Source organism: Mirounga leonina, unplaced genomic scaffold (genome assembly GCF_011800145.1).
Source record: "Mirounga leonina isolate KUSES-001 unplaced genomic scaffold, KU_Mleo_1.0 Mir_168, whole genome shotgun sequence".
NCBI classification, from domain to species: domain Eukaryota; kingdom Metazoa; phylum Chordata; class Mammalia; order Carnivora; family Phocidae; genus Mirounga; species Mirounga leonina.
Window position 1 is genome coordinate 64070673 of NW_023270426.1, and position 14368 is coordinate 64085040.

General features: G+C 44.8%; 1 protein-coding gene across 1 annotated transcript; it reads left to right on the forward strand.

Moving 5' to 3' along the window:
- The first annotated feature begins 4676 nt into the window (after positions 1-4676).
- GPR150 (G protein-coupled receptor 150) lies at positions 4677-6195 on the forward strand. The gene has a single exon (XM_035013901.1). The coding sequence runs from the start codon at positions 4786-4788 to the stop codon at positions 6088-6090; it is 1305 nt and encodes a 434-aa protein (XP_034869792.1). The 5' UTR covers positions 4677-4785; the 3' UTR covers positions 6091-6195.
- The last annotated feature ends 8173 nt before the right edge of the window (positions 6196-14368 follow it).

Sequence of the window (14368 nt, forward strand, 5' to 3'; positions counted from 1 at the left end):
AGCTCCCAGCTCAGCAGGGAGTCTGTTTCTCCCTCTCCCTCTGCTGCTCCCCCTGCTTGTGCTCTCTCTACCTCTCTCTCTCTCAAATGAATAAATAAAATCTTTTTAAAAAATAAAGTTATAAAGCAGAATCTTAAATAATTCTTAGGTCAAAAAATTACAGTTCTATGCTATTTTTAAAATAAAGAAAATGAGAAAACTCAGAACATGTGACACACAACCAGAACTACACTCAGAATTAGCCTTAAACTTTTTATTATTTTTTTTAAAGATTTTATTTATTTATTTATTTGACAGAGAGAGACACAGCGAGAGAGGGAACACAAGCAGGGGGAGCGGCAGGCAGAGGGAGAGGGAGAAGCAGGCTTCCTGCTGAGCAGGGAGCCCGATGCGGGGCTCGATGCGGGGCTCGATCCCAGGACCCCAGGATCATGACCTGAGCCGAAGGCAGACGCTTAATGACTGAGCCACCCAGGCGCCCCTTAAACTTTTTATTATTAAGAAGAAATAAACTGTTCAAGAAGTTAGACAACAAAATAAGCATCAATTTTGTAATATTTATAGCAAAGGATTGGTATCCTTAAATAATGTTTTGAGAGTTGTGCTTTCACATAGGATAGGGAAGGTTGCAAGGGAGTATTCCTCCCATGTTAACAAAAATCAAGAAAAAAAAAGTGAGCTAATCTAAGCTTTTTCTGAGCCCATCAGGTGCCTGAGGCTGCAAGGCAACAGGTAAACTGAATTCAAAAGGGTAGCAAGCTCCTCTGAGAAGGGGTGAGACACTCAATCTGGGTCACCTTTGGCAGAGTGTGTGAGGGGGTGGGGAGCTAGCAGCCAAAAGAATGGGTAACCAAACAACTGATACTTTGATAAATCCTTAAAATTTTAGTCCAACGTGTGTGAAAATAACAATAGAGACTCTGGGAGCCCCCCACACAAGGGAAACCACCATGAACTTTTTTCATGGACCTGAAGCAGCACTCATGAGAAAGATTGGGAGCAGGGCTAGAGATTGAATGGAGCCCCTTCAGTAGGCCAGGTGGATATGGGCCAGGGAGTGGCTACCTCTGGAGGACGAGCACAGAACCCAAAACCTTATGTTTTAAAAACATATGCCAAGCTTAACATCACCAGTATTGAGACAGACTAGCACTGTATGTCCCTGAAATGATGCACTGAGAACACAGTATTACCCATGTAGTATTTCAGCCCCAAAACTCTAATCCAAATTTAATTATGTGGAAACAAATACAACTTTAGAGACATTCTACCAAACATGCGTCATGGACCCTTCAGACCTGTCAGAGTCATGAAAGGAAAAAGAAAGACTGGGAAACTGTTCTAGATTAAAGGCCACTAGAGAAATAATGCAATTAAATACAACCCATGCAGTGGATCCAACTAAACACATCCTTGTGAAATTTGTCAGAGACAAGAGAAGAATCAAGTTCTAGAATGAAAAAAACAACGATCACATTTACACAAATCAGGAACCAGAGTGGCTTTAGGCTTCTAAACACAAACACTTAGAACCCAGAAGGGAATGGAGCAATGCCATCAAAATTCAGAAGGAAAGCATTTCCAGCGTAGAATTTTAACTCCAGCCAAGTCATCAGTTAAGCATGATGGTAAAATAAAGAAATGTCCAGACATGCAAGATCCCCAAAATTTATCCTTTCTCTAGAAGTCACTGAAGGATGCATTCTACCCAAGCAGGGAAATAAACCAAGAAGAAAACACACACATACACACACACACACACACACGAAGTTAGAAAGCAGGAAACCCAGCATGAGATAGTGAAAGGAGTCTCTAGGATAATGGTAAAGGGAGATGCCTGGGTAACAGCTGTCCTGGAGGGCAACGTGACTCAAGAAATAGGTGCAACAAGACTCCCACAGCTATGTCCTCAGCCTCTGCACAATCTTTTTAACCTTATAACATGTTGGATGATGTGTTTTACCAAAAGGAAAAGAAACCAAGAAAAAGGACCAGAGATCCAAGAAACAAGAATTCCAACCCAAAAGAAAGACAGAGTTTCAGTGATGACAACAAATAGACATTCTAGAATGATAGTTGTATAGTAGGCCTAGAGAGAAACCAGCCTACACAGGAAGGAAATGGAGGTCTCCAGTAAGAACGTTTCCAAGAAAAATAAACTGGAATTGCTACATTATGTTACAAAACTGAACTGAGGTACTACTTAGAGGTATAGGAAGAATAAGCTATGTAACAATGAAATTTAAGGCAATTATTAACTTCAAGAAAAATAAAATGATATTCATAATATCTATAACATTCACCTGGGAATATTTTCATTTCATAATAATGTAAACACTAAATATAGATCTAACCCAAAATTACATTATTACTGTATTAAGTATGGGAAAGGAGAAATTATCTTATGAGAAGCTAATAGATAGTGCATTACACATTTGCTATTTAGAATTCTGGAATTAAGTAAATGCCAGAAGAAACAGTAAATCGATTCTAAATTGGTTCCATCTAGAAGAGGGGAAGGAGGAGTGAGGGTGCGTGGACAGGAAAACTATGTTGTTGTCAGCCCTCTAGTTCTATTCGACTTTCCAAACTATGTGTATATGTTATTTTGAGAACAATTATTTTTTTTTAAATCAATGATTTATCAGGTCTTGGTAAAGTTCTGTGAAATGTCATTTCACTGGTAGAGTCTTGTTATATGAGAGCATTTCAACAAATTTGAGACAAATTATAGAATTATCTTGAGAACTATTAAACTGGTATTGGCTAGAGAAATAATTGAATTATGGGTACTGCTCAGAGAGAGCTCCCTGGAAGAAGCGGATCATAAGCTGGGATGATGTATGTTACAAAGAAAAAGGCCTCGGCCAAAGCCTCCGAGGGGAGAATGTGAAAATTAAACTAAGAGTTTGATTTCCCAAGGCTATCGCTCTACCTCTTTTTCAAGTGTTCCACCAAGAATGGCTCTGCCCCCATCTCCCCAGAGCTTCCCTGGGCTCCTCCGGATGATATTGGCATAGGTATGAAAGGCTTTTTTTTTCCCTCAGGTTGATGGATTTATCGTCAAAGCAGGAACATTTGCTCAAAGTTCTCTGAAATGCATCATATATCCATTAGTTCAGCAATTCAAAACATGTTTCCTGATATCTAGCCTGTGTCAGGCCCAGTGCTAGGCACTGGGGAAAGGATAATAAAAATGACAAAGGTCGGGCACCTGGGTGGCTCAGTCATTAAGCGTCTGCCTTCGGCTCAGGTCATAGTCCCAGGGTCCTGGGATCGAGCCCCGCATCGGGCTCCCTGCTCGGCGGGAAGCCTGCTTCTCCCTCTCCCGCTCCCCCTGCTTGTGTTCCCTCTCTCGCTGTGTCTCTGTCAAATAAATAAATAAAATCTTAAAAAAAAAAAAATGACAAAGGTCTCTGGCCAAAGGACAACACTTTGGGAATTAGGATTCCTCCAGGCAACTAACAGGACTGTCTTCTGCATCCACCAAACCCTCCTCTCTGGAGCATCTTAAAGTGCCAAATGTGTCCTCAGCCTGGAACAGTGAATCCCAGCAGATGCCCAGACCAGGAAGCGCAGGAAATCTACTTGCATGCACCGTGATCATGTGGAGGGTGCATAAAAGACAAACTGAAGCTTTCAACAGGAAAATTAAAATTTGTTTGTGAGCAGATAAGGCTAAAATAAAAGAGATAGCATTGAATCTAAACCATTTCCTGTGACTTGGATTTCTTTTTAAAAATTGGCCGTCTTATCATTTTCTTAGTCACCTTTTCTCTAGGCTTATTGGGGGCGTAGTCCCTCCCAGCAACCTCCATCTGCTTGGAAAACAGAATCAAGAGAATGAAGAGCCATGATGACACATCCGTCACTGGATGAAAATATTAAGAGAAAAATCAACAAATGTACTACCATTTGCATAAAACCTATTAATGCCCTCTTCAGATTAATGCAGTGAATTTTACATCACTGAGAGAGCAGCTGCGATCCACTGCTTCTAGTAATGAGGAGTATTTGAAACATCTGCAAATCACTGCTCCTCCTAAAGGCCAAGCAGTATCATTACTTTAGTTCTCTGCAAGTAAATACTCTGATTGTTGGCCAGAGGAAGGCATATCTTTATCAAAGATTCATCTACTGGGCTCCTCTTTGCCCCAAACGCTGTTGGGTTTCTTGTGTTTCCTGTTTTTCTCATGCTAGTACACGCAGATCCATGGCACTTCCCATTTCCGATTTTTTAAAAATCAAAACTAGTGTCTGTTCTATCCCTCCCCCCCCTCCCCCGGCAATCCGTAACCATTTTGAGACGTACAGTCTCGGTCAGGACCTTCCTCTCTGGTATGTTGGTCGCAGCTAACGTGAGCTTTTTGCAAAGGCCAGGCAAAGCGAGCTTCGGCCCTGCTGTGCTCTACGTGTAAATAGCGAACCGAGAGCACCCAGAGCTGTGGTCCGCTGTTACCGCGAGCGCACCGTGGGAGCCGCGGCAGATCGGAGGGGCAACCAGCGGGATTGGGAGGAGAGACACGGAGAAGGTGGAGAATAAGAATCATGTGTGTCCCTCGAGTGTACAACCCACATTTGAGTGACAAATGACGAGGGCAACCTATAAAAACAACTAGGCGCAAGTCTACCCGAATCCATTTCCCTCCGTGTGTGTGTGTGCGTTTTCAACTAACTTTGGGAACTCGTAGACGCGGCGTCGTGCCCCTGGCAGCCTCGCCTCCACCTGGGTTTCCCGCGCCCTGCCGGCCCGCTTCCATACCTCCTTTCCCCCCCAGGCTAAGGATGGAGGATCCCTTCAGCCCCTCAACTTTCTCGCCGGCGCCCAACGTCTCCGTACCTGTCTCTCCTGGCTGGAGTCTCAACTTCACTTCCGGACAGGGGACCCCAGCCCCCGGGCCGCCGCCGCCGCCGCCGCCGCCTCCCGGACCACCCAGCCGCGGCATCCGCCTGGTCTTCCTGGGGGTCATCCTGGTGGTGGCGGTGGCCGGCAACGCCACGGTGCTGTGCCGCCTGCGCGGGGGTGGCGGGCCCTGGGCGGGTCCCAAGCGTCGCAAGATGGACTTCCTGCTGGCGCAGCTGGCCCTGGCGGACCTGTACGCGTGCGGAGGTACCGCGCTGTCGCAGCTGGCCTGGGACCTGCTGGGCGAGCCGCGCCGGGCGGCGGGAGACCTGTCGTGCCGCTTCGTGCAGCTGCTGCAGGCGTCCGGCCGCGGCGCTTCTGCCCACCTGGTGGTGCTCATTGCCCTCGAACGCCAGCGCGCGGTGCGCCGGCCGCAGGGCCCGCCGCTGCCCGCGCGCGCCCTCGCCGCGCTGGGCTGGCTGCTGGCGCTGCTGCTGGCGCTGCCCCCGGCCTTCGTGGTGCGCGGGGGCGCCCCCTCGCCGTCTCCCGCCGCGCCCTCGGCCGCCCGCACCTGGGCGGGGGCGCGTCGCTGCCGCGACATCTTCGCGCCCCTGCCGCGCTGGCACCTGCAGGTCTACGCGCTCTACGAAGCCGTCGCGGGCTTCGTGGCGCCGGTCGCGGTCATGGGCGTAGCATGCAGCCGCCTGCTCTGCGCCTGGTGGCAGCGCCTGCCCCAGGCCCCACCGCCTTCAGCGCCCTGGTCGGCGACTCCGGGCCGAGCCCCTCCGCCCAGCGCGCTTCCCCGCGCCAAGGTCCAGAGCCTGAAGATGAGCCTGGCGCTGGCGCTGCTGTTCTTGAGCTGCGAGCTTCCCTACTTCGCCGCCCGGCTGGCGGCCGCGTGGTCGTCCGGACAGGTGGGAGACTGGGAGACCGAGGACCTGGCGGCGGCACTGCACCTCGTGGGGGTGACCAACAGCGCTCTCAACCCCTTCGTCTACCTCTTCTTCCAGGCGGGCGGCCGCCAGCTCCTGCGGCGGCTGCGAAGGCGCCTGGGCGCAGCCTGCTGCTCGTGGGAGGGAAGAGCGGAGGACGATGAGGGGGCCGGGGGCCACCAAGCGCTTCACCGCCACCGCTGGCCCCACCCCCATTACCACCACGCTAGACGCGAGCAGCCCGAGGGGGGCGGCTTGCGCCCACCCCCGCCGCGCCCCCGGCCGCTGCCCTGCTCCTGCGAAAGCGCGTTCTAGTTGCTCGATGGCCAGACGGGTCATCTGTCGCCGCCACCCAGCCTCCACGGAACACGCGGCTGGCCCGGGTCTATCTAGATCATACCGGGCAGGAGAGTCCCAGACATTGGCCCTGCAGCTGTCCCCAGCCTACGCTCGATTTCTTTCTAATGTTTACATTTCCCTACACTTTTCCAGTTTCTTCTCTCCTCTTTGGTTCTTCTCACATTTCCCAGTTTGGAGACGAGAGTTTGAGCCGCTGGGAAGTTGTAAAAAACAGTCAAAGACACAGAGTTATTTTTGCAGTTCTCTTTGACGCTCCCATAGTGTTCTGGATAAGATCGTTTGGTTTAGCTGAATTGTCAAGCTTTCATTATTTGCCGTGTTATCAAACGTTTTTTTACTTACTTTGAATCCTGTTTAAATCAAGTGTACCTTTGAGACCAGAGAATTTGCCTTTCTTTCCAGGAGGAAAATTCCCACACTGCTCTCCCTGAGGGGCCTGGAAATTGTACCAGTGATAGTGTCAGAAATGTAACCATGCTGTCACTGCAGAGCCACAGAGCATTTGTAAAATAAAAACATTACGCACAGAGCAATTAGTACTTTTTCCCCATGGTAATGTGTTCTCTCAGAAGAAAGTCAGTGTGGCCTTTATTTCCAGTCTTCACTTCAGTAGAAGCCGGGGTTGTGGAGGGACACATAAAATAAGCTTCCCTTAGTCCCTTTCACATACGCCCAGTTTCGTTAGGAAATTGTGCCTGTGCCCAAACTAGCCTCTACAGCTAAGGTGCTGTGCTCAGGTGGAGCCTCTCAGCGCAGAGTCCCCAGCAAACTAGAGAAGGGAAACACCAAGTTGGTGTGTATGCGCGGGACTCACTGTCCCAGAAGGTTCCTCATGGAGATTTGCAGCTGGGAAGAGAGCTGCACCCTCCCAATATTGCATGTCTATATAAAACTCCCTTTTTAAAAATGAAGGCAATGCCATTTGGCGTGGATTGCTGAGAACAAAGTCAAGAAGCAGATTTAATCAGTGACCTCCTCCTCTTAACTGTCCTTGGTTCTAGAAAGAAGTGGCAGCACTTATGAACAATATATCCACGTGTTTACCATGTCTTTCATCTGAGAATCTGGGAGCTTTCCATGATAGTGCTTCCTGTTCGTGCACAAATGCCAAACTAAGATGGAGCAAGGGGAAATGATCGCTAGAGTTCACTTGCGGAGCCAATGCTCTTGGAGGGCTTTCTTTGTTGACTTCACTGATGTATCCCAAACTCTTAAACAATGCTTGACATGTACTAGGCACTCAATACATATTTTTGAATAATTCATCATACGAGTCAGGCAAAGATAAAATGGATACAAGATTTACAAAAATCTCCACTAAGCTTGATTTACCTTTCTACCAAATTCTGTCAAAAAATGTTAAGAGTTAAAAGTTTTCCTTCATCTTTTTAATCCTCCCCACCCTGCTTAGGATACCATGGTGTGTAATATACCAAGAATAAGTCAGCTGAAGAGAGAACACAGTTGTCTTCATGACATTATTTTTATTTGTTAGCATTTGATACTCATTAGCATTTTTATTCATTAATAAACATTAATTCCTTATTGTGTACCAAGCAATGTGTTAGGCATTGGGCATACTAAGATGAATAACACACATCTTTCCCTCAAAGACCTTATAATCATATGTAGGAGACAATCTGACAATTACTGCACAGTAGCACATATGCTTTAATAAGAGTTCCAGTCAGGATGTTGGGTTACTGAAAAAAAAAATCTGACAACCTCAGGAGACTGAAGCGGTCATTCCAATGATGCTACGAAGGACCAACTAATGGGAAGGGAGGAATGGGTAAAGGTGGGGATCAAGGCAGAAGCACGGAAAGACTCAAAATATGACCTGTTGTGTCACTTTGAATGTTCCCAACTGAGAATTTAAGACAGCTGAGTTGCTGTTTCTGTTATCTGCAACTGAGAGCACCCTAAAAGAAAAATGAGTTCAGCTGGTTTAAATTTAAATTTAAAAGTCCAGTGGTAGAGCTGCTCCAATGTTGGTTAGTTGAGTAGCTTCATAACTTCATCATCAAAGACCTAGCTTCTTTTCATCTTTCTATTGCCATCCTGAACTGGTGGACTTGACATTAAGGTCCGTACCCCTTGAGGTCACAAAATGGCTGCTACGGTTCCAGGCATCACATTCATATATGACAATGTCCAGAAAAGGAAGAATTTTTATTCTATAGGAATGAAGAAACATTTCTTAGAAGTCCCAAGCAGATGTTCCTGCATGGCTCATTGGCCAGAACTATATCATATATCCATAGGTAGACCATTGCAAGGGAAATGGGGCCACCATGATGGCTTAGACATGGAGATGAAGATAGGAGTTGCACAGTAAAGGGGTGAAAAAAAACGAGACTTCCATTTTTTCTTTTAAGAAAAGAAGGGGAAATGCTTATGGGAGGGCAAGACTATAACTTTTATACAATTGCCAAATTGTTAGGTTGATTTTTATATAATCTGTTAGAGATTTTCATCTGTGCCACCTAGAAATTATAAGAAATCTCCATCTGGGCCAAAAATACAGAATACATATTCATGTAGTTAATTTGAAATTAAACTGTATTTTCCCAAGATTTTGTGGAAGAGTTGGTTGAGCCCGATTCATAGTAAAATACTTCCATAGCTAAGGAACTTCCTCTAATCTTAACTAAATCTGACACTTGAAGGTAGATCTAGGTGACTTGGTTCCCATCTTTAGAGGCATTTGTAGGTTAAGAAATTTGAAACATCACCTCAGAATTTGATCCCCAGAACCTACATTGCTATAGACAGCTCAAAGATTCAGTTCTTTTTTTTTTTTTTAAGATTTTATTTATTTATTCATGAGAGACAGAGAGAGAGAGAGGCAGAGGGAGAAGCAGGCTCCCAAGGAGCAGGGAGCCTGATGTGGGACTCGATCCCAGGACCCTGGGATCATGAGCCGAAGGCAGACGTTTAACCATCTGAGCCACCCAGGCACCCCCAAAGATTCAGTTCTGTCCCCATCAAGGAAGCCCCCAAAGGTTATTTTACATTTAGGCTCTTGATTGAGTGAGACATACCATTCAAACTTCATAGCAAAGGAATGTGAACAGTTGACCCTGAACTTGATCTCTTTTCTAGGTATCACCTAAATAGAATATGACTAGAGGAGAAACCAGACCACATATTTGGAGTTTGGGAGGAATCAAATAACATATCCTCACCCACTGCACGCTTCCCCTTGGAGTTAGATTTTAACTAGGCTGTCGCACACAGGCCTGGATTGTAGGACTCCAGGAGCCACTATTCATAGAGATGGCAATGTAAATGTCACCACCAGAACTTTAAAGCCTAAATACAAAGAATTCTATATTTTTTAAAAAAAAAATAACTGGCTGCATGGTAACATACAGCTAAAATAGGTAAACATGACCTATTACATAATTTGAAGCAGAGAGTATGTAGGAAACAGCCAGGAGTGGAACTAAAATCACAATTAGTGACTAGCTATAACTCATTTGCTAAAAATAGAATAGTCAAGCTGATTTTTGGAAGAGGAGGTAGATTTTTTTTCTAAGCTTCCTAGGAAAGGAAGCTTCCTGGGAAACACAAAACAAAGTCAAAAAGTGGAGCAGTTTCCCTCCCATTCCTAAAATGTTCTGACTTGATCAAAGAGAAGATATTATAATGAAAATGAATCGTCTAATTAAATTAAACATATTTTGCTGAGTTGTGAGGCAGTATTATGAAAAGAGCAGTCTTTAGAGCCTACAGACCTGGACTTGAATTTCATCTCTATCCTTAGTAGCTGTGTGACTTTAGGCTGTTTGCTGAATCTTTCTGAGTCTTGGTTTTCTTTTTTCTTTTTTTTTTCCTCTTTCTTTCTTTTCTTTCTTTCCTCTTTTTCTTTCTTTCTTTCTTTCTCTTTCTTCTTCCTTTTAAGTCTTGGTTTTCTTATCAGTAAAAATGGGGTTTATATTATCTACTTCATAGAATTGATGTATGTAAAAATGTAAAATACTTGATGGGGGGAGAATCCTGTCAGTCTGTCTCTTCAGATTCACCCTGGTACTCAATATATGATAGTTATTATTCTTTTCTCTTTTTTTTAAAGATTTTATTTATTTATTTGACAGAGACAGACACAGCGAGAGAGGGAACACAAACGGGGAGTGGGAGAGGGAGAAGCAGACTCCCCGCCGAGCAGGGAGCCGGACGCGGGACTCGATCCTGGGACTCCAGGATCACGACCTGAGCCGAAGGCAGTCACTTAACCAACTGAGCCACCCAGGCGCCCCTGTTAGTTATTATTATTTTCTAACACTGGGTGGTGAGGGATAAAATCTAGTTGAGTAATATTACATGAAGGCAAGCAAGGGATCTTGGGGAATCAATCTATGGAAGATTAATGCAAGAACGGTGGCACATAATAATAGGGAAGTTGGGCCTTACAGAAGGTATACTGTGCACAGTAATTGTTGACTGTCTTCCTGGCATCTGTTTCTCCTTTTCTAACAGGACTCAGATTCTTGTATCTAATGCCTCTTATGAGGAGTAAAGTGCTTTGAGGGAAGCTCTAAGACTGGATCTTAATTAGTCTAAGCACATCAAAGTAATTTCACTCCCCTTACCTCCACAGCCTGCTCAGGAATGGTGATGTGATCCAGTTAAGACCAGTGAGATGTGTTGCAGGGCTAGGGGAGTTGCTGAGGCTTCTAGGAAGGAAGTCCGTAACTCTTCTGAGAAGAGTCATGAGCCCAATATGCTCTCTCCCGCTCTCTGCCAGTGAAGGTAAATGAGGGAGCATGTAGTGCTCCTGACTGCCGACAGCCCACCTCTGACCATCGGAGGCACCAGCCAGAAGATGAAAACAACACTATGCATATGGCAGAGTGGAGAGATGAACTGAGGTCCTTAATGACCTCACTGAGCTGTCAGGTCAAACACCACAGGCATGCTTATTGGACGTCCATTTTCTTATTGTTTAACGCAGTTGAGCTGGATTTTCTGTTATTTGTGACAGCAAGCATTCTCTAATTGAAGAAGTTTGGCAAGAAAAAGAGTCTCATTTTAGCTTACTGCATGTTCTTTATCAAAGAAATAAGAACATTCCAAGTGTACCAAGTCCATCAGCCAGTATGTATTGAAGAACCATACTGGACACTATATTGAGCATAGTGGAGCAAAGGGAAGAAAATCAAAGATGTAACTCTTGTATTTAAAAAATTTGTATTCTATGAAGAACTATGACTTTCATGGTAAGGACTTTGCTGAGAAATCTCAACCTACGATTATTAATGTTATAGGACATTCTTTGCAAATTCTTACCATTGGTGACATGACTGATTCATTCATTCGTTCGTTCGTTGGGTATTTATTAAAGATCCATCATGTGCGAAGTACATATGAACTTATATATAGATATAGATATATCACTTATCATAGACATACATTCCATTTAAAATTTTGGGTGGGAACTTAGGACCAACTATTACTGGTTGGCCAAACCTGGAATTGACAACCACAAAATGGGTAGGAGTAATTACATAATAGCTTCTAGTGAATCACTCTTCTTGATATCCACCCTTGTGTAATCTATTCCCACAGAGTCTGGGCTTGGTCATGTCACCTACTTTGGCAGTGGTCATCAGAAGATCATTCACAAGCAGGGTATTGAAAAGCACATACACATGGGGCTTGCCCTCTCAGAAGAGCTGCCTTAACATCACCATGGCACGAAGAAGCCAAGAATGAAAGAGCATATGGAGAGGGAGGCCCAGCTACTCAGCCGTCGCAGCTAAGCCCGGTTCCCAACTGACTCTCCAGCTACATGCAGCCACATGAGTGAGCCCAGGGGAGACGAACAGAGAACTGCTGAGCTAACCCACAGACCTGTGAGAAACAAGAATTCACATTCATTAAGTTTGGGCTTTGGTTTGTTTTGCAGCAATAGATAACTAAATCATGTCAAGTAGTAAAATGGTGAGTAGTAAAATGGTGTTGGATACATTAAAAATGGAAGTCAAATGACCCAGATATCAGAACATATGGGTTCTAGTCTTCCACCACATGTCAAATTGGGATATTTAACTGCTCACCATGTGATTTGATGAGACTTCACATCAACTTGAAATGCAGAAAACCCCAAGGGGAATATCAAGCTCAAGGGAAAGAGTTAACCCTTTTTCCATATGGTGAAATCTACTCCCAAACCCTGGCAGTTCTGGGTATGGTTTTATTAAGGTACTAATGTGTGCCTTACAGGGGCACCTGGGTGGCTCAGTCGTTGGGCGTCTGCCTTCAGCTCAGGTCATGATCCCAGGGTCCTGGGATCGAGCCCCGCATCGGGCTCCCTGCTCAGCGGGAAGCCTGCTTCTCCCTCTCCCATTCCCCCTGCTTGTGTTCGCTCTCTCGCTGTGTCTCTCTCTTCAAATAAATAAATAAAATCTTTAAAAAAAAAAGTGTGCTTTACAAAATACCCATAAGATAAATAATAAAAACATAATAATGATAGCTAAAATTTATTAATTTTTTTTTTTAGCAGTGGGCAGCAAAGTTTATTGAGCAATAGTATTGAGTGATATTACAAAGCTCCCGAAGAGAGAAGGGGACCCAAGAAGGTTGCCCTAAATAATTTCTATGAAGCTTGGCACTTTACAAGCATCAATTCAATTAATCCTTACAAGAACAACTTAAAGTGATATATCATAATCCTCTCCATTTTATAGATAAGAAAACTGGGGCTAAGGATAACTTGCCAAGGGTCAAACAGCTAGTAAATGGCAGAGGTAAAGCTGTGAGGGGTTCATCATTGTTGTTGGTGTTGTTTTGTCATTTGAACAGGTAACAGCCAAGAAGTTCATCCAAGACTAAGATACAGGTCTTACTTTATGTAAGATGTGTGTTAGAGCTGCAGCCTGGACACACAGTGTGAGGTGGGAGAGAATGTGTTAGATTAAAAAAATGGCTACCTGAAGAATTAAATGTGTTTTAGAAAAACTGAAATTATATCAGAGAGTTTCATCATTTTAGCCTCCAAATTATCCAAGTAAAGAAATGACTTGCTAGGAATGGAGGAGACTGCCAGCTATTCACCAAAATCCATTTTCCCCTTCTTATGTGGCTGCTCAGCCAGGAACTACATTTCCCAGCCTCCTTTGCATCTAGTTAGAGCCATGTGACTATGTTCTCAGCAACAGAATGTGAACAAAAGTGACATGGATGGCCTCCAGACTTGGGTCTTAAAACACAGGGCTTGGGCTGGGCTCCTCCATGTTGTCTTTCCCCTTCCTGTTGACTGGAGAATATGATGTGACAATCACACAATCTAACAATGATCAGGTTTAGCCATGCAGATGAGGACAACATCCTAGAGGGTGGCAGAGCAACAAGATGAAAGGAATCTGGGTCCTTTCCAGATCTTGTGGGACAAAGACAGCCTAAAATGGGTAGAAGATTATGTGAGAGAGAAATATATTTCTTTTTTTTAAAGATTTTTATTTATTTGACAGAGAGAGACACAGTGAGAGAAGGAACACAAGCAGGGGGAGTGGGAGAGGGAGAAGCAGGCTTCCCACTGAGCAGGGAGCCTGATGCGGGGCTCGATCCCAGGACCCTGGAACCATGACCTGAGCCAAAGGCAGATGCTTAATGACTGAGCCACTCAGGTGCCCCGAGAAATAAATTTCTTTAGGCCAGTGAATTTTGTGAGTCTCCTTATTACAGCTAGTCTTTATCTCAACTTATATTTTGAGGTTGTATTAGATTAGACTAAGGGATGACTTTGCTTCTCATTTTTTGTTCCACAGGGCTTCTGTGTTTGCAGAGGAGCTTGGTGTTAATTTGGATGGACCAAGTCTAGAATGTAACTCTTCAGAGGCTTGAGGAAGGACCCTAGGCCCAAAATGTCTGAACCAAATCATGCCTGTGAGATGTCTTTTTTTTTTTTTTTAAGATTTTATTTATTTATTTGAGATAGAGACAGAGGTAGCAACAGAGATAGTGAGAGCGAGCATGAACTTTGAGGAGAGGGAGAAACACGCTCCCCACTGAGCAGGGAGCCCTAGGTGGGGCTCGATCCCAGGATCCTGAGATCATGACCTGAGCCGAAGGCAGACGCTTAACCAACTGAGCCACCCAGGCACCCTGGGATGTCATTTGCCCCAAAGGATGTCACTTAACCTTAGGAAACACTTTTTGTTTAAAAAAAAAAAAAAATCCAGAAGTTGAGTATGTTAGAGAAACCCAATGCCCATGGACATCAGTACAA